General features: G+C 41.5%; 1 protein-coding gene across 1 annotated transcript; it reads left to right on the top strand.

Annotated features, from left to right (window-relative positions):
- Positions 1-311: 311 nt before the first annotated feature.
- On the top strand, positions 312-23,500 carry FAM81B (family with sequence similarity 81 member B). The gene is made up of 7 exons (XM_067316429.1): positions 312-605; positions 5,406-5,524; positions 10,679-10,808; positions 13,600-13,706; positions 18,232-18,367; positions 20,456-20,651; positions 23,397-23,500. Exons 1-7 carry the CDS (start codon positions 312-314, stop codon positions 23,498-23,500), a joined length of 1,086 nt encoding a protein of 361 aa, XP_067172530.1.
- The last annotated feature ends 871 nt before the right edge of the window (positions 23,501-24,371 follow it).

Here is a 24,371-nt window from a genome sequence, read left to right as displayed (position 1 = left end):
TTTCCCAAAGGTAGGACTGCTGCACGGGTAAAGAAAAGATGCTAACACAACGTCTAGGTGGGCACCAGGATGCCGCTGTGACAAACACCACAGTAAGTGTCTGCGAAGGTAGATGTCGAGGAGAAAGTAAGATGTTGTTGCTCTATTTAATGAGCCGTCTAAGTCTGGAAAGTCTAACGTTTCTGACTTGATATGCATTATAGACCAGTTCTGCCTTAGAAAACATTGTCATATCAATTCTCATACAGTCAAGGAAGAAGCCAACGTGAATTTTCAATTCTATTGAATAGAAAGACATTAAAATGAGGATCATGATCACGAACACCATTACACCAGAGCTTTTGGCTTTTGACAGGAGAGAGACTTCCCTTCCTCCTCGTCCTGGAGACCAGGTCCACCAGCTCGAGGAGCGGTTGTCCAGGCAGGAAAGGACCACAGCTCTTCTCCTTGACCAGGCTTCCCAGATCAAGGATGACCTTGTCTCCTACCTCCGAGGACATCGAGGGGACCAGCAAGAGGAGTTGGCTGCCCGGCAGCTGCAGCTGCTGCAAAGCCATGTACGGACCATTGCGGGTGCAGTTAAGCAGCTCCGCCAGGACGTTCAGGTAGGTCGACCTTCCCAGCACCCACACCCTGCGTTCATGTTTCAGCTCTCCATGGGTACGAAGGAAGCAGCCTCTCCCTCTCTCTCATTATGCAGTGATACTTGTAGTTCCATATAAAAACAGAAGAGAGGGGACTAGGGAAAATTAAGTAAAATAAAATAAGCAGATTAATGAGTTTGGGTTGGATTTTTTTTTCTCCTTTTAATTAAAAGGTTCAAATTCTATTTGCTTTCACTTTTGTTGAAGTGCAGGAGATTGAGTCTGAGGAAGATAAGAAATAAACTGTATTTTCATATAACAGCAAGCCCCAAATTTGGTTTTACTTCTTACTTTTCTAGACACAGATGTTCTACTACTTTAGATGACTTCTGTATGCAGCGTAACAAATATTGTTGAAACTCTTCACTAAGCTCAGTTCAGACTGGAATGAAGGTTCTCGTCATTTCTTATCTTTTTTTTTTTTTTAACCAATTGATGAGTCTGTTTATATTGGAAATGCATGGGATTCTCTTTTCCCAGCTAAAGAGAATTGATTATTTGCTGTTATTGTGGGGACAGTTATCAAATTTATCAACACTTTGGGGCTTTTTTTGGACAAGGGTGCAATGTATAAAAATATCATGAAAAAAATCTCATGATATTTATTTTATATTTTAAAGTGCTAAATGTTTGCCAAATGCCACTAAGTTCACAATACATTTTGTTTTCCATGTACTTGGAAAAATATTTGAGTTTCTATGTATTTATCTTAACAGACGTGAAATCACAGCTCACCTGAAATTAATCTGAATGAAAATTGGTATGTGTGCTCATTTTACACTGATTTTATTTTCAAAATTTTGATACTACCATGATGAGCAACACTATAAAACCACCTGTTTGTTTTAGATCATCTAATTCCTCTAACCCTTTCTGGACCAAGTAGGTACAGGCCTGTTTTACTAGAAAAATGTCTGTGATGCTCTCAGCTCTGCAAATCTAATCTTTTTCCTTGGTTAGAAATTACTCTTTGTTAAGTCCTAATCTCAGGTGCATGTTTGTTTTGTACTTTATGGATATGAGGATTTGATGAGGATGAAGCACTGACAGCACAGACAGCACTGCTGAGACCTGGCAATCAAAGTCACTAAAAAATTAGAGAAGGTCTGAGAAGTACTCCTGGCACAGAAAAAAAAAAAAAACCTGGAGTGGCTGAGCAACTGCCATTTCTCGAGCATTTAAGTTAAAAAAAACCCCAAACTTCCCTTTGTATTTTTCATGAGCTATATTTAAGTTTTAAACACAAGACAATGGCATTTTCACACAAAGCCTGAAAACTATTAAAAACCCTCCAAAAATACTAAGGATCAAGCCTGCTGTCACATTCTGTCAGCTTGCTCAGTACAGAAATTTTGAGGCAGTGGTAGCAGCTCCGATTAAAGTTGCACTGAGGTGATAAATACAAACCTTGGCTGTGTGCATTAGCAGTTCGGTTTGGCTTCCTGCTGTCCCAACTCCCCAGGGGACCACGACAGCAGGGCCGAGCGCCGACAGCCGCCTCGGGGCGGATGGCGTTTTTGTCACCACTGCCTCTGCAGGACTGCGACCTCGGCACCTATCCTGGAGAAAGCGAAGTCTTTGCAGAAGGGCATTGGCACCTAACGGGTCCCCCTGGCGCTGCTTCATCGGCTCCTTGGGCAAGACACAACGATGTCCTTCTCTGCGGAGGAGATCCTCCACAGCCCCGGCCACCCACAGAGCTCATTTCCCGGCTGCTGCAGCTCATTCCCCCTCGGCGCCCCATGTTCTCCCTGATCCCCATTTTCCTCTGGGGCACAAAATACCACTCCAGTTGTAAACTCCCCATGGCAAGAGCCATCCGTCCATTCTGCGTATATACCCCACGAAGTGCAATGAGGGCCTCACCTGAGGCTGGAAATTAAGGATACTGCATCAAGGTGAAGCAGGTGCACAGTGTGAAGTGTTAAATTATCCAAAGGGAAATGTGAGTCACTTGTAGTTCAAACCTTTTGAAAAGTGGGAAGACTATTCTTTAAAAAAGCCTAGTTTGAGAAAGACTCTGGCATACTGTTGCCATCAGGAGTGAAGCTGAATATGAGGAAATATATCTATCTGATAGTGCCATAAAATTGTCTGGGCTGCTGCTGCTCAGAAACATCAAGACAAAGCAATTAGTGACAGGTGGAAAACAAAAAAAAAACATTGAAGACATCATTCATGATTCTACTATCATCAGTATTAAAAACTTGGGGGCAGAGGGGAAATAGTTTAAGTGCTTAACATCCTCTCTCCAGTAATAATTATAAAATAATCATGTGCCAGTTAAAGGACTGAACACAGACTAAGGACCGAATATGACAGGCAAGATTTTGTGCATGTGTATCTCTTTCGCCCAGCACTGGTGAGTGCTGGGAAGGTAACGTTGCCAGGTGCCTGGGGAATCAGCTGAAGAACTGGAATATCGATTTCTCTCGATAAACAGGAGGCTGCTGCTTTCCATCTTAATGAATGAGCGTCTCATGCTGCTCATGCCAGCGAGAGAGCAGTTGTCATTCATGCTGTGTTTCTATCTTTGTGGATTTATTGCATCACATTTGCATTGTCAAATACACTGCAAATGAGTCATTTGAGTTGTGCAGTACATTCAACCCTTTGAGGATATTATTTTCCAACAAAGAACAAAAGTAGGAATGCCTGGTCACAGCTCAGTATTTCAAATACCAATACTCAGTGTGCATGTGGACCAGAATTATTCAGAAGTAACTACGTAAATGACAGCTTTTAATTAAACTTTACTCCAGAATTGTTACAGCTTTCTCTGCTCACCTATGCCCCACACCTGGCAAATGCTAGCACGTCTCCTTTGGCTGAAGAAGTGGGACAGTGATGATCCGAGTGGCCTCTGTGGTAGGGACATTTGCTGGCGGTGAATGTATGTGGAGACTGTGCACACTTGCACAGAGGGAAGGAGGTTGTGGGGCTGGGGGAGGAGGAGGAAGACGAGGCCTGTGATGACTAGTCAGTGACTAGCTGATATACCGAAGATGCAGTGAAATGATTAAGCAGGCCCATAATTATGTTCTAGATGACCTCATGCTATGAAGACATCATGCAATGTAATCTGTTCTCAGACTGTGCAGCTTTACTGATCTGAAATTACCGTACGAAGGACAGCATGTTTGAGAACTTCCTGACAAATCCGAAAGGAGGCAAATTCCAGGAGTTTCTAATTTCATAATGACTGCTCTACACAGCTCAAAAGAGCACGAAACTTGAAAAACCTGCTGCTGTGTTTGTGCAGTATGGGAGTTTTCAATACACATGCCACCGTTCCTTCTCTGACTGGAGCCGGTACCGAAATACTCGCTCTAACTCTACTTGGCAAATGAGGCAGAGAGTGGGAACAACTGCACTGTAGGCTGCAGTGTGGTGAAGAGTTCCTGAAGTGATGGTCAAATGTGCTAGCTCAGGGAACCAGCAAAGTCTATGCAAGGCATAGCACAGGCTTGCTTAAAGCTAGCTCGATTATCCTTATACCATACTGCAGCCTACGCTGTAGGACCAGCCAGTATGATAGGTAGGAGAAGTAGTGCAAACCTGCTAGGGATCTAGCTTCGTAACATCCCATTTGCAATGACAATTTTGCCAAACTTAAAGCATTTCAGTTGAAATTTTACCCAATATTTGTCTTTTCCTACCTTTTTTTAAAAAATTCACTTAGTGTGGATCATTTCAAATAAAAAGCCAAAAAAGACTCTATTTTGCATAAAAATTTGCATTAAAAAGGGTAAAAGTTGTGCTTTGGCTAGTGTGCTCTGTAGTGCTAAAGTGCTCTGAAATATCCATTCCACGCCTCTCCTCTCAATCTGAGCAGAAAAATCAGCAGATTTTAAAAATCATTCTGTTCCATATCCATAAAGGGCACACTAACCCTGCAAGGGCTTCTTAAATTTAACGTCTGCGACACATTCAGACACTGTCCTGATGAGCCTCCCCAGAGGAGCCTGCAGGGAGGTTACTGATTCTGCCCTCAGCTCGGATGTTGAGTGCTGCACCATTAACCAGGCAGCAGGCCATATCCTGAACAAGGAGGGTAAAACGACACATTAAGTGACTGCTCATACTGAGCCACGCCGATATTGCAGCCTCGATGAGTTTGCCTGCAATGCATTTGCACAGTTGGCACATGCCTTTGCTTGAGCCCAAACCTGCCCTGCGTTCAGACACAAGGAAACGTGTGTTAAGGGCCTTGCTTATGCAGGCATAGAGCATGCTGAGGGGGGGCCCTCAGCGTGGCCCTCCGTGTTTGCACCCTTGCTGTGTGGGCAGACCGAGCTCAGGGCAGCAGTATCTGTGCTCAGCTCCACTCTGTATTATCCACCCTGCAAAACCTTGTTGCAATGCCCCGCGGCTGCTGCAGAAAAGTCAGTTTAGCTATTGACTCCTTCCTGGAAACACTCTTGTGGAAAGGGAACCCTGCTGAAAAATGTACGTCATTTATTAAGGGCTGCATATACTGCAGGTGTGTGAGGGGGAGAGTTAAGCTGTTTGAACTTTTGCTTTTCCTAATTTTTGAGTGCTAGACTTTTCATCATAAACCACATTTTTTTTAATGGAAAGGTAGGAATATAATTTATATAGATATAGATTTCTACAAGAAAAATACACCATTTACTTCCTCCTAGAAAGAAAAACAAAGTTTTAGAACTACTGCCTTACATGGTGCTTTGGACTCTATTTTGAAATAAAAGAATGAAAAAGTGTAAAACCAAAACTGGATTAATGGGCTTGAATTTACAGGTTTTGGAAATGCAAATAAGAACAAGAGATAATGCCACAATAGAAACTAACTTTGCTGTTCAAAGTCTGGACCGTAAATATATCCAGGGTTTTGGAGACCTACGTGGAAGAGTGGCAAGGTAAGGAATACATATCAGATATGATTTTCATTTGTGCTAGCCTATTTGTGTAAAGCAGCTTCAGAGCGGGCATGAATGTGCTTTGCACTCGTTTGATATCTCATTTTAGAGCCAGATCTGTGCTTCTCGTTCTCAGAGTAAATGAGAACCAAGTTCTCTGTGTTAATGAAACTATCAAACCAGTGAAAAAAAAAGCATATCTTCCTATCTCGTTCTTCATCACAAACTTAACATTTTAGAAAATTTCTTCTTCTTCAGCCTGGCTAGATTTCAGCTGAAGTAATTATTTCCTCCTACTTAAACTCTCCTGTTGTTTCAGTAAAATATGGTATAGAGTTCTTTACCTCCTCTCTTGGAAAGTAGGTCTTGTCAAGCAAACTTGATTTCTTCCTTTGATGAGATTATAAATTGTCATTGGTACAAGTAATTGTATGTCTGTAACGTACACGGACTTCTGTAGGGCACTTAGTAACACAAAATATTATGATTAAAACAAAGACAAAATAAAACATTGCTATGTAGTATCAAGAGAGTACATAGATTAAGAACTGTCTGAACTGATATATCAGAAAATGTAGTCATTAAGGAAGAAACCCCCCTGAACTGAAGTGTTTCTAGTGGGGTTCTCCAGAGACTGGTCATATGCTTTTCATGGTTTTTGAGTAATTCAGAAACACATATAAAAATCACTGCTTTTGAAACTTGTGGATAAAACAAAAGTTGGTCAAATGAGAAGACAGTAATAGGAGGTAACCTGGATTATTGGCTATGTGGGCCGACTGAAACAAAATGCATTTTATACAACCAAATGAGTGTTAGTTCCACTAATGAATGCTCTGAAAAACACTGAAAGCTTTTGGGAATATGGTAGATAAATAGCTTACCCTGAGCTCTTACAGTGATGCGGTATCAGGAGTGCCAGGAATATAATCTTGCACAAGAGAAGCAGAAGACCAGTAAGTGGGAAGATTGCTTTAGCTCTATATATGGTGTGGATCAGTTTGATACTAGGATACTGATTCTAGTCCAGAGTCCCCCTTCTGAAATGAAAAACTTGATATGGTGTAAAGAAGAGCCACAAATGTGATGGTGGGATGAGGGAAATTTCTGGCTGAGAGAAGTATAAATCTATGTATAGTTTATATGTATAAAAAAGAATCCAGAGATTTCTTCATTTCCATGTATAACTAAAGAGAGAGAAAAAAAATGATAGGGTACCAAAGGACCCTATCTTAACTGCTGAAGAAAGGCCCAAGAATCCAAAACAAGAAGCTGAAGCTAACACATTCAAACTTGGCACAAAAAAAGATAGACATATTTTTTTAACCTTGTGGCTGATTAGCATTGGAACAAAATAGGAGGTGAACCTGTAGGCTTCTCTATGTTTTCAAATTCACGTTGGCAGACTTCCGAGGAGATATGCTTTTAGCAAATACAAGTCATAAGATCCAATGGGTGAAGTGTCTTGCCACTCTTTTCCCACTGTTTTTCTGGACATACCACTTCCCTTCTTCAGCTGCACTGGGGCATGCTCCCATTTTCTGTGCTGGCACATTTGCCTGTAAAAAAGGGGGGGGAAAAAGTAATTGGGGAAAGCTTGACAGTGCCAGGAGCTCAAACCAGAGCTGTTCCCATGGGGCCGGACCCCCAGCCAGGGCAAATCCAAATATTTCTGTCGTGGCCAGTGGAGTCATGCCAACGAGAACTGCCGGTGAGTCTCGCCTTTTGTGTCCAACATTTGGGGAGCAAATGATGCAGCTCAGAAATACAGGAATCATTTTTCACTCTTTTTTAGAGCTGTCCTTTCTGGAGCTGAAATGTCCCATGCTTTGCTCATCCTGAAGGTAATTGCTTTGGGTTTTATACCTGGTATGACCATCACTCAGACATAGGACATAGACAGTTCTAGAAAACAGTAACTGTAAAAAAAAAAGATGACTGGCTCCACTTTTATTTGCATAAAACAAAACCAGCCAGAAAAAACAAGAGGTAGAGGACTCATGGACATCCAGAACAACACTTTTTATGAGCTCCTCCTTCCTCTTCCCTCCTTATCCATTCCTCTGTGGATTGATCCCAGTAGCTGCTGCTGCAAGAATCACTGCTTTCATGAACGGTGGCTTCTCATGAACTAGTTGGCCTTTCCCACTGGGATAGAGGGGCTGGAGAAGGGAAGATCTCAAAATACACATATGAAATTGCACGTATAAAATTATTGTGAAGGCACTGAAATCATTGTCATCATATTCTAGAAACAAAGTCCTAGAGAAAAAGAAAAGAGAGAAAAAGAAAATGGCACATTTTCTAGCTTCATCAAAACATACTGATATTGCAGTGCCAGAGCTGGCTTTCTAGTTGCATTTCAACAGTCATATTATAATGGGAGTTTTATATGAATAATTGTCATTAGGCTAAAACACAGTACAGCTTTAGATGATTCATAAATTGTCAGTACTTTCTCATTTTGATTGCTACTGAAGTTTCCCTCTGGAAATGCCAAGCCTTAACTGGATACCTGCCTCCAGCGTGGTGGTTCAGAAGTGAGCCACTGAAAACTGAAGGAATACCATTATAGTGATGAATAATATTTTGATTTGCCACATTTCTTTGATCTTTATTTTTAGGATAAAATATTTCTGCATATACTAAATAAAGCTTGGAGTGGTTGGAGACGAATGTACATGCTCATATAATTAACATTTTTTTAATTAATAGAAATCTTCCAAATGCAGACTGGCAATGACAGATTTCCTCTTGATTTGTAACCTTGCCTTAACCCAAGACTATCTGGGATGGGATGAACCTAAATGGATCCACTGCTCTTTCTTACAGCAGTTGATTCACCCTTGTCTATTCTGACACATATAAAGGATTAATGTGGGTTAACTCATCTAATTCAAATCACGTCTGCCTCTTCCTTCACTCTATATTACAATAATAAAAATAAGCTAATCAATAGTAACAAAAGGCAATATCTCTCATAAAGATTACTTTATTAATTAATTATTAATTAATCCAATGATTCAAGGCTAATTCTCAGTCTCTTTTGGATGATGCTTTTAAATCCTCCATTTTCAAGTATTCTCCATATCCAATATTTAAGTTTCTTTTTTACTCTTGTAGTTGAAATTATGCCTTCTTACTGATATAGATCCATTAATCCTCTCGCTTCTCACACCATTTGCTTATTGCAAAGCTTTCTAATTGCTGCCTTGAGGGGGGGATTTTCTTAAGCAGAGGGAGGCCCTGTTTCCCCCATCTCTTTTGAAAAGGCTGACCCATGTCTCCTGTTAGTAATAAACCTTGTATCTTAACCAGAACCTCATTTCAGTTACACACGTGTGCGTTCTCTTCCATACACTTCAGTTATACATAGATAAAGAGCTTTCCCCTGCACTACTGTGCCACACGTTACGAAACTGTACTAGCTGGGAGCTGGCTTTCCGTATTCCTGTGAAACCAAGGCTTTTAGAAAGCCTCCGTGTCAGGTTCAGCGGTACGGGTGCAAGGAGACTTTAGCTGGCCCGCGCTGAGCACCTGCACCGTTGCTGGCCCACGAAGCTGCTCGCGACTCGGTTTCTGGGTCTGCCTCGACAGAAGCTGCTGGGCAAGCGCTTTAGCAAACCATCTCCCTCTCCCTCTCCCAAAACCTATGTTTCGCCATTTTAGTTATTTTGTAATTGTTTTCCAACTGATAGCTTCTTTTGATCAAAGTTCTGGCCTTAGTACAAAGTCTCTATTGTTTGCTGTAATATTTTTTGATTTCCTTGATCTAAGTGCTCTGTAGGTGTATCGCAATATCTAAGAATCGTCAGAAGACAGCAAAAGCAGGTCTATTTAAACTGTCCAAATTTCTCTTTAGATCCTTTATCTGTCAACAGCGCTGGCTTTATTCTGAACAGTCTGGTGCTTTGCAGTATAATTTCTCTGGTGTTTTATAACTTAGCTGTTTGTCTTACTCAACTTCTATTCCATTATTTATATTGTCACTTATGTGACTATACTAAATGTCACTACTTTGTGGCCTTAGGATATTTGATTCAACAATCTTCATCTAAAAACTACTAGCATCAGAGCAGATGGTCACTCTTGTGGAGCAAATGCTGTAACTTGCAGAGAGTCCAGGACTCTTACAGTGATGAAACAACTTTTTCCAGGCGGAGACTGACCGCGCAAGGCTGTCTGCAGCCCTGGACACAGGAGGGCAGTGCCTGGTGAGGCCTTCTTGATGTCACTGTGAACACCTCCGATCAACCATCTCCTAGGGAAGGAGGAGCACAGAAGCGGGAAGGCTATGTCTTCTTGCTCAAGTTGGGAAGAAAAAAAAAAAAGTCTTTAAACACAAAAGACTGATATGGTCACTTATCCCCAAAAGGACAGCTGGTTTAATATTATTCAGTCACTTCACTATTGGATTAATGCCATCACACTCAAATGATTTATTTGCCCATTTTAAATGTGAAGATAGATTTTGGTGAATGCAACTGAAAGAGTTTAAAGCAAAAATGACAAATGCTGCTTATAAAATAGCAAGGCTTCTTGCCTGTAACTGCCCTAAAATCAATCTTCCTCAGCATCTGCTTCCAACTGGAGGATGTTACAAGCTAGGACGCCTGCTGCAGCAATGTACCATCTGAGCGTTCCCACACTTCTGGTAGTAATCCAAAAATTACAAGAGGTAGGAGTTCAGATTAGCCTCTCAGTTTGCATTTTAGATTTAATTTAACCCTCTAACCATTGGATTTGATAATGGGAAACGAGGGAGGAACCAGCCTGAGGCATGAAACAGCTCCCTTAGGTCTCACGGAGTCAGCGGGAGCTGAAAGACCAGGAGATTTACAACGCAGAGAGCAAACACCTACTGTGGCAATTTAGGGGCCTGCCTGCTGTACGCTGCCTGCCTCCCCCTCCCCTTGCCCGCAGCTCTGGCAGAGCTGAGCAAGTCTTTCAGCAGGAATAGCCTCTGGGAGCAGCGCTGTCGTAACAGGGTGTCTCCATCTATACTGCCGTTAGTCCAGGCAGCTCCTGGAGATGGGATCGGGTCAAACAGCAGCACATGGAGACTCACAGTTGCTTTCAGTTATAAAACCACTATAAGTGTTATAATGCAGGGTTTTTTTTTTGCCTTTTAGTAAATCTCTGTTTTGATTCTAGATGTGAAGCAAGCATTGCAAAATTAGCAGGAGACATCAATATTATCAGGCGCGAGGCCCACAAGACTGATAAAGAGATTTATGGTGTTCGCTCTGCCCTTGAAAAGTCTGTTAGCGATTTTGAGAAGAAGGTAAGTATAGAAGCCTATAGTGAAATACCTGTTGAATGGACACTATGCTTATGCATTGTTTCCTCTTCAAATTTGCTGACCAATATTAATGATGGATACAGTATTTAGACAATTTGTCAGAATTTTATTAATTAAAGCAAGTTTTCCATGATACTGTAGAATGGTAGTGATGTTTATAATAAATAAATACAGGTGTAAGGTAATAACAAATAATAAAAATAACCCAGGATATGGGGATCCTCAAATCATAAATGATCCATTACAGTTTCTCAATATGACTTATAAGACCCTTGAATCAAAGCATTACTCCGTATTTTAACTGCATCTGGAAATTTCAGTTGCCAGCATTTTGGAATTAGAAAATGCCACATAAATCCACTGTTTTTACTTTAGTTTTAAGGTGGTGGCAGGGAGACATCTAACAGTATACCTAGTTCCATATGAATTTTGGCAGTATTTCAAATGCTTTTGAGACCATAATGCTTAAACAGTTTTAAAAAATGGTATTTTCCATGAAAGTAATTTTTGCTGCATAGAGTGGGTATGCCAACAGGAAATAAAAACTGCTGCTGCATATGATTCCTTATAATTGGCCTTTCCTTGCGGGAGGTTTACTACATTCAGCAGCAGTTTTGGAGCACTCTACCTCTAACAGCATCAGGAACTTGAACAGTAACATTTCACAAGAATCCAGCTGTATTGGAAAGTTCAGCTTTCTAATCCTGCAGGATGATAGCTCTCTGCTCCTGCTCCAAACTAAACACCTTCTATGTCTGTCAGGATTGAGCTTGATTGTAGATACAGGAAATAAAATTTCCTATGCCTTAGTATTACATTCTGGTAACAAATACAGTCTTATTACTGTAATTTAACTGCATTTTCTGCTATGGAAGACACCGTTCCAGTCTTTTTTTTCTTTTTTTTTTTAATACCTTGCCTATATAAGCTTCTTCTTTTCCAAAGTAGAATTACACGACAGACCTTAATTGAAGATATTTTACCTGGAATTCTATTATAAACTACTGTTTGGACATCTGTCTCCTTGAACACACAAAAGAACCACGTTCTTGTTCGTTTGGAAGTGGAGAACGGAACAGGTGTGTCAGAATCACATCAAGCAGTATGCAAAAGCATGTAAAAACAAGTCAGGGTAGACATTAAGCAGGATGCAGAACAAACTTTCTCAGCTGTAGAGAGGAAAATTATTTGAATATGATTTTAAGAAAGGAGCAAAGAAACAGGTTTCTGAAAAGGAATCATCTCTTGTTGTAATAGAATAAAGTAGCAAGTCAGAAAAAGGCCCTCCCTGGCTTGCATCTAATACTATTTCTAATTGCCAAGAGGACTACAGTGTTCCTTGCAGAACATAATTAAGGTCTGCTGTGGAGTCAGTCCTTGGTAGCTCCTTTTTGACATTCACCAGCCAAGGCTACCAAACAGATAATGGCATCTCTTCCCCAAGATATTTTCCATGCTTGTATGGTATAAAATCTCTGAAGAAAAGTGCTGAAATTTCACATCCTTTCTAATTTATTCTTCTGGGATAGGCAGGCTGAATCCTGAATCCTGACTTCAGATTGTCCTTTAAGATCACTCTTCTATGAAGAACGCTACAAATGGCTTAGCCCAGGCTGCATAGCTCAAAATCAGGGAGGGTGAGGTTATGCAAAAAATGTTTTTTTAATGATTTTAAATCTCCTGTTTCTCTCAGCGCTCAGTCTTCCAAAGATGCTTGGACATCTATACTCTCTTTAAATAGTGAATGCAGTTGTTGTTACATCTACAGTGCTCTCAGACCACTCCACTGTTGCTGAGCCCCGTTGCACTAGGGCCCCCCAGGATCTACCTTTCTCCCGAATTCCTGTGTGCAAAGCCAGGCGTGTGCTGCTGACACCCCAGCAGCCCAGGGCCCCAGCTCGTGCCAAACCCTCTGAATACTGAAAACACAATTTTCAGCCCAGCTGTTTCCAGCCTTTCTTGGCAGAAGGGCTGGCCACTGTCAGGACACTGCTGCTGAGGGAGGGAGGGTGACGGGGCTGGCCAGGCAGACTGGGGCTCCCAGGGGACGGGAGGTGCTTGGCTTCACAGCTTGAATCTGCCAGGCTTTCTACATCCTCGGTAGGGGCCCTAAACCATTCAGTTAGGTGACTGACTCGGCCTCGCTTCCTCTCATCCAAAAAGTAATGATCGTACAAAAGGGAGCAGCTCTAATAGGCAAATTGTGGGAGCATCAGGTAGGCGAGATATCCCACCATCTGGGCAGAGCAATGCCGTGCAGTGTTGGGGATGCGCATCCAAGCCTGAACTCCTGAACAGAGGTTTGAAAGGGGTCTCCTATATACTGTCTTAGTGCTCTGAGCACAGAAATGTTTGATATTCTGGGTGAATCTCTCTTCCTTTCTCTGCTGTTTGGATCCCATGAGGTGGCAGGCAGCCGAAGGCTTGCAACACACCCAGGCTTTCAAAGATTTACACCTTGGTTCCTACCACCTTTCTGGAGATTTGAATGGTGCTCAGTGCTTTGGAGACATAAAAAGAGTACTGCCCATCCACAAACGTAATTGCAAAGCCCATATCCACAAGGACTCTGACTTCAGTAGGTCTCACAGTCCTAAAAGCCTTAGCGACTCTGAGTGTAAGTCTCTAATGTTCACTGAATGAAATTATTTGTGAGAATGTAGCTGTACCTTGACAGCAGCTGTTTTTCCCACTCTTGCAATCATAATGCATACTTAAATATAAGTGCTGAGAGTCTGGCTCATAAAAGCGTTCTCTGTTGAATTCTCATTAGGTAATGCAGCTATTAGGGAAGATAGAGACTTCCAACTCTGATCACAGCTCAAATTTAAAGACAGTCCAGGGAGATCAACATCATGAATTGCAACTTCTGGATTTCAAGTAGGTGATGGAGGGCTTTTCATTATGATAATTTACCCTGAATGCTTTTGTGTGATGAAGGGGTTGCCATGAAACAGCAAAACAAACCTGTTAATTAACATTCATTCAAAACACTAAGAGAAGGTTAATGAAGATCTGTGCTATAATGAAAATACATAATGAGAGTATATTGCCTTGAAAACTAATTGTTAAAATAAAGAGGCGCTAAATGCCACTCTGCAAGAAGAAAGATATGAAACCAATTAACTTTCCACACTTAAGAGAAAAGCATCAAATACAAAGATGTTATTTACCATTATAATTGGGGCTAATTTGCGACTTGCCTAATGTGCAGAACAAGGCATTTTCTTTACACACTCGTGCTGTCTTCCCCTACGGGGGACAGCAGCCCAGGGGAGGAAGAGTTGCCCGGTGCTGCTTACGAAGGGAGGCGGGCAGGGACAAGCGATGGATGGAGCCGTGGGCTGAAGTAGCAGCTCAGCTTCCCGCTCCCTCAGATCGCAATTTATTTGTTTCTTATTGCATGGAGTACATTCTTCCTGTTGTAGCTGCAGAAGTACTTTCAGGGTGCCATTTTAATCCTGATGAGTTTTAGAGAGCAGAGAGCTCCAGGGAAGGATGGAATGAATGAAATTTTCTGGCACACACATTTAAACAAGGCAAACCATCCCAGCATCGAAGAGCAGAGTCAGCACAATTAATTTGAAAGTACAATAATCCTGCAATAATAATATTCCAGCTGCAATAGCTCCATTCCTTAAAATATTGGTTGAACTATTTGAATTAAGATTTATCTTAATTAAGATTTTTCTCTCTGTTGTATTATGAGTTAAAAATATACATGAACATTAAGCAGAAAAAAGTTCTTATCAAGAGAACAGGAAAAGGAATAAGGATGAATACGGAAAAACAGCTAAAAGGGGGAAGGAATTGAAATGCAGAAAAAGGGAAAGATGGAAGAAAAGGGAGACAGCAGTGAATAATGGAGATAGAGACAATGTGAAAGGACCAAGAAATAAAACCAAAATAAGAGGAAAAGAGAAGTAGAATAAGGCTAGAAGATAAGAAAACTGGAGAACTGAATTGAAGCAACAGTTGAGTTTCTTAAAAGTTGCTTAGACCTTATTGAAAATGTCACCAAAATTTGGAGGCTTGAAAAGAGATGGATTTCCAGACCTTGAGATACTGTGCCTTTTAACATAAAATCCAAAAGGTTCATTTATTTGAAGTTGAGATTTTATTCCATTTAATATCATATTTAATTAAAATAACATACCCTTTGGGGAATGTGTCTTTCTGTCTCTTTTGGTATTGTTCCTTTAAAAGCATGCCAGATTGATGTATTCTTTTCAAAGAGCTGAAATAAAATTTCAGCTTGTTTTGCTGGAACAGGCTGGTGCTTCCACTTGGAAAAAGTTGGCATGTGTAAGTCAGCTTTAAAGCCCAGCCTCACCTCTTCATTTGACAAGCAGCTGCTTGGGGTGCAGCAGTTTTTGATTGCAGTCTGGCAGCTGTGTTGCAGTCCAAATTGATATTGTTACTGAAAACCCGATGAATTAAACATGCAACAAAACTGCTCTCCGAATTTCAAGGGGAGCTGTGCCTCGTTAGGAAATTTGGCCCATCATAGTTAGGGGAGGGAATGCTTATCTCTCGGGGTCAGTCGGGTTAGGAGTATCCGCATTCAGTGGTACCGAGTTAATTAAGCTGTCAATGGATCGGTTTACATGTGTGACAGGGTATCATTGCAATCCTGGAGGATGCTCTTATTAAATATCCACAAGCATCCCCTTATTAATACTTCAGGGCTTTGCTGCGTCGAGGACTGAGGCAAATCCTCTGCCTCTGGAGCCTGGCTCCCCCTAGACACATCTGTGTACGCTCCACGCAGCAGGGATCGGAGCTGAAGAAAGTTGCAAATAAAATAAAACACGGTACTGCATAACCATCTCTGATGCCCATGAGTCCCTGCCAAGTACGTCCCCCCGGAGACAGGCCCAGGCTGCCTTCCTCCTCCCTTGGCAGGACCACAGCTCACCTGCGGCTCACTGTGTTTGTATCCCGCCACGGCACCGAGCCTGAGCTGTATCACACCGGCCATACCACCTCCTCTATTCAGTCCATAACTGTTAGTGCAATGCACTGCAATCCATTTCAACATTTGTTAAGTAATTTTATAAAATGTTAATTTTTTCTTTAATTTCTCCGCTAGCCAGTGTGGGCTTTTAACTAAGGCAGACTTTGTTTATGATTGCTGAATGTTTTCTAACTGGCCTAAAACCAATTCTCAAATGAGTTATTTTTAGCTTTAGATATTTCCTTCTTTCCTCTTAATATTTTTTTAACTTTGAAAAAATTGGACCTAAGTCAAACACCAACTGCATTTTTTTTTTTTACCACACAAAAGTTGATTTTAAACCTTTGAGCAGAGGTGACAATCAGTCCTCTCCTGCTTGATTAATTTATCCATTAAAATGAGATTCCTCAAATTTGTTCAACAACAATCGTAACACAAAGAGCAGCAGGAGACCTTGGTCTCACGCCTTACGCCTCACGGATGAGTCTCTCCTGTGATTAACCATGTGAAAGACATGTCTGAAGAGGCACTGGTCCTGTTGCTTGATCTGGCAGTCAAACAGGACTGTAACGCTTGCAATCACCAGCTTGCTTACCGAGCTGTCAGTGCTAAGATCCTGCTCTCCTGAACAGCCAACAACCTTAAAGCAAGTAGCGATAGTTTTGGCAGCATGACCTCTCCATCGCCTACCTGCCTTTGCCAAACAGGGTGCATGTCTGCGTGATTCCCGCCTGGCGGCTCACTTGGTTACATTTGAGAAAAGCTCATTATACCTCCTTCCCACTCAAAATTACTCAGGTTGAATGTTGCTCTGTGTCATCAACATAATATCAAAACACACCACTTTTTTCCCCTCAGGAGCAGGGATTAGTGCTCCAGGAAGCACACTTGGCGTGCATGTGCACTTGCCACAAGGTCTGTCTCACTTCTTTGATTATGCCGCTTTACTCTTGGGTACATGGTGAGTACCCAGTCACGACCCAGGAACAACTAAATACCTCCCCAAAACACAGCCCTTGTCCCGGTGGGACAACAGGAGCAAAACCAGAAGCGGCAGAGAGCATGGGAAGGGAGGGAGAGCTCCGCTCCCTACCAGCCTGTTTGGTTTTGGTGCATCAATGGGGACGTAGGAAAATGCCTGGTAATTCACAGCTGTTGAACAGAGCACACGTAACCCCATGGAGAGTGAGGCACTTACCATGAAGTTAAGAAAATTCATGCTGACTACAAAAGACAAACAATACTTCCCACGCTTTTAAAATAAAATAAAATAATCACAGCTTAGAACTACTTCTAAAATGAGTAATAAACTGACCTAAAAGACTACTTGTATATAAGATCTTGATAAGACACCAGATATAGCAAATGAAGCACAATAACATTTAACATAGAGAAATTATGTTATCATTAATTTCTTGTTTCCAACATTTAGAGTTACAGCTGGTAATTATCATTGTAATTAGGTTGATACAAAGCTGTATCAGTCACTCTGAATAAAAAAACACTTTCACTAAACATCCTTTGGAAAAGTGATATTAAATATTACAGGTAATTTAAGCATAAAGTCTGGTTAAAAAATCCTAGCCTTTACCTGTTGGTTTGTATGCTGACTGAGGCCCAAACAGTTAACCTGTAAATCCACCCAAATAAAATTCAACTGCTTGTTGCTGGCATGTAAGTATATGTTAGAAATTAGTACAATTACATTAAAATTTACCCTGAAACGCCTACAGTCAGGTCATGTGCATAAGCATGAACATTTAAATCTGTGACTAAGACTTGGACCTAAATTCACGTCTTGTCCTGGCTCACATTAAAAATTATATATTGCGGTAGAAGAAAAACAAAATCTAAAGCATACAGTTCCCTGTGGCGTGACAATTTGCAAATCTGATGTGAGCAGCCCTTGCTGGCCTCTCTCGCTGGGGCTCGCTGACCACACCAGGAGCCACGCGCTGCTCCCCGGGCGCCCTCCCCTGTGCGCCACCCATGGTTTGCAGATTCCCACCCAAACGCTGCTCCAAAGGTGGCCGTCTGTTCTCTTTTTACTTACAGACTCATACTTACAAACTTCTTGTATCCTGCTGATCTTCCTTTTCAGAGCAAAAGTGATTTTGCTGCTCTTCTGGACATCCTGCAATACAGTTAATGTTCAGTGGGATACTATATAGCTTCTTCATCCGTTTTGGATAAAGTTAATTCAAACAGGAAAATTAACATCTTTTTCAGCCCTCAGATATTTTCCTAAAGTAGGCCACACTACAGAAGACTCATCTTGGCATGTAGGTAAAACTTTTAAAGAAAGGATTAGTAAAATAATTGAGCGTAGGTCTTGTTAGACTGTTGAAGCAATCTGAAGTAATTTAAACAATCTACTCAAGTGACAAACTCCCCCATACTACTGACTAAATCTCAGTCCTGTTACTAAAAAAATAATAATAATTTTAGGTTGACAAGTGTTCTAAATGACTTCAAAGATCAAATTCAGAATCAGCGGAAGTGGACGGAGATGCAGCTGACAAGGTCTGAGCAAGACCAAGCCTACCACAGGAATCAGCTGCTCCATTCAATGAAGGAGAGACTGGTAAGTCTTTTTTCAGAGCTGACCACAAATGCTGGCGGACTTCTAGCCCTGCCAGGACTGGTGACAGCAAGCAGCTCCCCCATAACGCTGATCTGGCAAGAGATTTTGTGCTAAACCACACACACAGAAACCAGATCTACGACCTTAACATGGTTACCCCAGCGTCTCAGGACAGCCAGCAAAATGATGAAGACATCACATAGTCACAGGCTAATTTATTTTGGAAGGGACCTCTGGCAGTGGTGGTTCACCTCCTCGCTCAGACAGGGCCCGCAGCAAAGGCACAGTCCAGGGCTGCGTCCAGTTGATTTTTAAGATCTCTCCAAGGGTGGAGACTGCATAACTCTCTGGACAACCTGGGAAACAAAATCTTATTATGTCACCATTTCATATCCTGGGAAGTGCGTACCCCTGACTTAGCCGATAACGGCTCTTTCCTGTTCCAGAAAATCAGCGTCACCAGTGAACACCACTAAAATTTCAGCCATTGACAAGCTTCGGAGAGGAAGGGATCTTCTATGTAAACTCTGCCTATGTTTAAATATAGGAATTTCATTATTATACTGCAGTTCATATTTTGAAATTCAGCAGAGTTTAGATTCCATAGCAGCAGCTAGCATTTGGCACAGGACCAATATGTTTTAATTAATTCCTTCACAGCATTAAAAGCTTTTTCTCCGTTGCTGCATGTAGCTCACTCAGCTTCAGAGTTCAAAACCTATGAAAATACTATCACCATGTCTTACCATGAGGCTGAAGGCTGCTGATCAAAGATCAAATTCAAAAGTGATTCAAAACAAAATTATTACAAAATGCCCTCGAACTTTAATCTTTAAAGATTAAAGATGTCTAATGATCTCCAATACTCAGTACAACCAGTGCTAATGCACAACAGGGAAGACATTCAAAACATTTCTGCCCTGTCAGCCATTATCTCAAAGCCACTGTTAAAATTCACTTCCTCTGCTAATATAATTTTTGTGCTAATTTGCAGAAAACACACCAATGTACATGGTTATTCTCTCCTAAGGGAGACTGCTGTGCCAAAGAATATAGAGTTACTAGGAGTTAAATAGATTAAAAAATAAAGAGCATATTTACACTTCTGTGTGTGCGTACACATATCCACGCAGTCACGCACAGTGTCATTTCAATGAGGACGCAGCTCAGGGCCTGGGAGTTAAAGGACACGAATGCTGGAGATGGACGTAGCTGGAGAGGAGCTCCTGTGGCCACCAGGAGGACACCTGGCCTCGCTCAGCCAGCTGTTACGCTTTCAGAAACAGTCCTGATGTATTAGCTCCTTACTGCACTGAAATGACAGTAACCATGTATCAGGGGAGGCGCAGGAACAGGGATGCTGGCTGACCTGGAAGCGTAGGTGGTGGGAGCTGCAGGCGCTGGGGGAGCGCAGGCAGCAGCCGGGTTAGTCCGGGCGCTGACTCATGCTCATCCACCTGCGCTGCCTTTCAAAAGGACTCAATGCAACTTGAAGAGCAAGAAAGGGGCAGGCACCCGTAAAGCGTGTGCATGAGCAGGCCTCAGAGGAGGTGCAATAGCCTTCAGGAGCTACATGGAGCTGGAAAGAGGGAGAGAACCGCTCGCCACCAGTTTAGCTACGCAGCTGTTGTAAGGCTCAGTCTCCTTATTCACACTGGTGACAAACTGGGATTTGCTCCATAATGTTTCAGCCCTTAGGTAGCTTAGGAGCTTGTGTTTGAGACTAGCACATGACAGCAACCTGAAATGGGTCCTCTGAATTCCCGGTATTTTGTTGCAAAGTGAAATACAGAATCACTGAATTATTAAAAAAAAAAAAAAAAGAGAGAGAGACAGAAAGAAGAAAGAAAAACGAGACACATGCCTTGTGCTAGCCCATCCCCTCTTTTGCAGGGTATCCAGTCATTTGGGAAAGGGAGGACGGACTATCCACTGGGGATACCAAACCTCACTTGCATTTATTCACTGCTGTTACTTATGGGGATTAGGAAGCAAGACTAATTGAATTCATGCTTGCCAGAGGGCAGTTTAATGGTGGCTGTATAAAATGTTTTACTATACATGTGTTGAAATGCTATCTATTTAAAGGAAACAGCAGAAAAAAGACTGGAAGACAAGCTTCTACTTCTGTCACTAAAGCTAGAAAGAACAGATAAACCATACAAGTATGAAAAGCAGTTGAATCAGATGAAGAATGGTGAAAAAGCCCTGCATGCAAGAATCACTAGATTTGAAAGACAGATCTGGAACGAGCTGGAGGAAATCCAAAATGAATATAGATCAGGTGAGGATGGTCTTTCATTTGACTTATTTCTTAAATAAATTTGTACAGGATTGTAACTTGCTGCTGCAGAAAATACTTTCCAGAAAAGTAAGAAAAATATTAAGATAACTATTTCTCTCTCCTAAACCCCATTTACAGGGTTGTTATTTTTAAATGGCTTGGTTAGCCTGCCGGTCAATGCAAAAAGCCATCATGATTTTCCCACATAGGTTGCTTTCTCTTTCTAAATGTCTCAAGGTAAGATCATTTCAAAGGCAATTTCTGAACCTGCTTTCCAAGTTTTTAAGAGCAGCTACTTCTTCCATCAACAAGGTCACTCGCCTTCACTGGGAGGGGCAAGCATTTGCCTTTTGCCACAGGTCCTGCTGCTGAGATCCTGTTTGATAGGTTTTATATAATTTTCATCATTTCCTCCCCACTCTCACCCAACAGTATCTGCAGACAGAGGCATCTGAATGGGTGACAGCTACCCTACGTACCCCAGAGATAACGCAGGGAAGCATTTAGATAACGTTGCTGAATACCCAGCAGCTGCTTCTTATGGGAACAGGCATCTTGCACATAATGCACAGAGCACGAACTGCTTTACCAGCTCAGAGCTCATTCTGGCTGCTCAACTTTCAGCAACAATTAGAGGCTTTCACCTGGCGCACATTGCTTTCACAAGGAAGACTTGCCCTCTCTAATCTGTCCTGTGTCACTCAAACTTAATCTATTGTAATACCTTCTACTTGCATCTGATAATGGAAACAAAACAGACACGTCAGCTTATCCAAGAATCAGTCAGCCATCTCTCAAAGGGAACAGATGGCTAAAAATCATTGAACAAGTGCTTCACATTTTACTTGTTCTCACTTGAAACTCAAGAGTCTGGTTCCCATCTCCAAAGCTGTCTGTGATCTAGGACCCCAGCTCTTCATTTCAGTTCCAGCTCCATCAATATCTGCAACCCCCCTGCCAGTCCTTTTCCAGGGCTGTAACAAACCACTGTCTATGTCAGCTAGGGTCTCTGCAGAGCGTGACGAGGGAAGACCTGGCTATCTCAGAGATCATCTGAGTAAGTACGAGATAGCATCTCAAAGAATGACGTAGCTAAAAAATTCAGGATAAAAGGTTCTGGTGCTAAAAGGAGAGAGTTCTTAACTTCAAATTCCTGCCTGCAGAAATTAATGACTGAAGAGATCTGTTTATACCAAACTTTGGTCATGCTTGCCTTCAAACTCACACGCACCAATTGCTCTTTCCCATGGCAATCCTCTAGTATGGGCTGGCCCAAAAAAAGGGGGAAACGAGGCAGTTGAAAAGGTGCAGAACAGCAGGAAGGCCAAAGAGGCAGACTATAGCCTGTCTGAGCAGCTGTTTGTGTTCAGCACAGACTGGCACCTTGGAAATCAGAAACCTGCTTGGAATTTATAAAATTCTAAACACTATACAGCAATTTGCTTGAATACTATCTAGAGCATAGCAGTGACAAAGTTAATCCATATTAAACAGCCGTTCCAAAAGAAAAAACATGTCATCAACTGTCATGTTACCATGTAGGCACTTTTTTTTCCCCCCCTAAAAGGAGGAGAATTAGTTGTAATCTGCTGTTAGGCTGTTTGCTTGCTAATAAGCTAACGTCTATGTGACAAACTGGACAAATGTCAAATGATTACTTTGTAATTTGAAAGTTGTTGCAGTCTCGAAACAGCTAGTTAACAGCTGCTTACAATTCAAATTTTCCCAGTCTTTACTGACAATATCTGATTTTACCATGGTTCAACAAAGGCATGTCTGATGGTCTGTAGCTCTATTTTAGAAAAAAGTGTGTCTGTCAACTCCCATCTCTTTCTCATTATATTCCTACAAACATACACAGGTGCACACTGAGCAGGGGTAGCTGAGCTCCCATTCTCCCAGCAGTGTACTAAAACAGTTCTCCCAGTAGTATAAAAAAAAAAAAAAAAGTAGTAACAAATAGCATCTACCTTGGATGAAATGTAATTCTTATTTACACTTGCTAGCACTCTTGGAGATCTTGGACAAACCTTGCTACCTGGTAGGTAGACTGCAGATCAACAGTGCTAATACTCAATTTCCTTAAACTGGCCATCTCGTGGTTTTATCACTGTTGTTCAGTCCCTGGAGTATCTGACTGCAGATGCCAAGTCTCTCTCGGCAAGCCACCAGTAAGCCCCTGGTTGGCCAGGGGTGCTCTGAGGCTGCAAGAGGAGTGTGGGGTAACACTCCCCTCTTCCACTGGCCCTGCAGACATGTCGCCCACCCCACAGACCTGTAGCTACAAGGGTAGCACTACCAAGCACATCAATGGGAACAGAGCATGGCTTTGACTCCAAATAAGGACTGTGGACTTAAAAAACAAAACAAAACAAAACAAACAAAAACAACACCCCCCCCCCACACACACACACTTTAAAAGTCATCAGTACCCTTGGCTCTAAGAAAGACATGGTACTGTCTTTACTCCACACAACAAATCCAACATCAATTGCAGTTTGCGGCTATGTGTAATCATGCTTGGTATTGTCCAGTACATTGGAAGACAAAATTCCTATAGCAAGGTGCTTACAATATAAACTGCTATTGCATATCCATGGCATTCAATAAGGTAATGAAATAACTAGACTGGATTTAATGTGCTTGGAATTAAATGGTGGTCAGAAACCTTCACAAAGAAAAAGCAGAATCTCTTAATGTACTGAAAGCAACAACTATTTAATTAACTTCCTATTCTTATACCAGGATTTCAGTCCATTCGTGAGTCTCTGGAATTGCTCAAACAAATACAGAACACAAAGCTGAAACTTGAAAAAAAGAAAATTCAGAGAGACGTGACAAAGATATGATGCAACTGAACTCCCAGAAGTCCAAACTGCAAGAGCAAGGCCTCACCAGTATTTGCAGGTGCCCTCTCCAGTGAGAAGCGACAATGGCTTAAAGAACGAAAGAAAGAAAAAGGCTTTAGAAACACCTGCTTTTGTTTTCCCCATCCCTGCAGGATGTTATTGCTACGTATCATGTTGTGCAGCCGCAAGTGTAATGGTTCTGCAACATCAAAGATATTTTTCATGCTGATTTCACAACAAAAAGTATTCCAGTGTAGAAGAAGAAGAAAAAAAAAAAAGCTTAAGGATTGACTTAAAAATTTTACAAGCAAATTTCATACAAAGGTATTCATGTTATTTTAAGGATTTTCAGAAATCAGTTGTTGAGTTCTAAAGCACTGTTAGCCCAGTCTTACCCTAAACTGCGTCGGTTTCAGGTTGGTACAAAGATTGAAATCAGGCCTAGTAAATTCCTACAGCTCCATACAGTATGTACATAGTAATAGCATTATGAAAACTGATAAAAGAATATGTACCGATGCATGATTTTGATCGATTATAAAAAAAGGTACTGGATCATCAAAAGTAGCTAATAAAAAAGGGTACAGGTGACAATGCAAGTTAATTATCAAAAGAGGCATTATTAAGGAGGCCTGTTTCTCATCTTTTCTGCTTCACTGAAATAAGTTTGCGGTGGGTAGCACTTAACACTCAAAACCACATCTGACTGTGGTTTTTGATTTGCTTAAAAAACCAACCAACCAAACAAAAAACCTACAAGGAAAACAATCTGGAAATTAAAAAAACTCCTGGGTCTAGGGCAAAATGTACGTATCAGTATTTTTTCCCCAACAGATCTTGAAAGGAATTCCTCAGCAAAGAGGTAAAATAA

Source organism: Apteryx mantelli, chromosome Z (assembly GCF_036417845.1).
Source record: "Apteryx mantelli isolate bAptMan1 chromosome Z, bAptMan1.hap1, whole genome shotgun sequence".
In the NCBI taxonomy this organism is placed as follows: domain Eukaryota; kingdom Metazoa; phylum Chordata; class Aves; order Apterygiformes; family Apterygidae; genus Apteryx; species Apteryx mantelli.
Note: the sequence above shows the minus strand (reverse complement) of the source record. Positions and strands in the feature narration are given on the sequence as shown.

Coding starts and splice junctions, on each gene's coding strand:
- FAM81B (XM_067316429.1), top strand. CDS start 312: ATGATCACGAACACCATTACACCAGAGCTTTTGGCTTTTGACAGGAGA. Junction 5,525..10,678: donor CTACGTGGAAGAGTGGCAAG/GTAAGGAATACA, acceptor TTTTGATTCTAG/ATGTGAAGCAAGCATTGCAA. Junction 13,707..18,231: donor TTGCAACTTCTGGATTTCAA/GTAGGTGATGGA, acceptor TAATAATTTTAG/GTTGACAAGTGTTCTAAATG.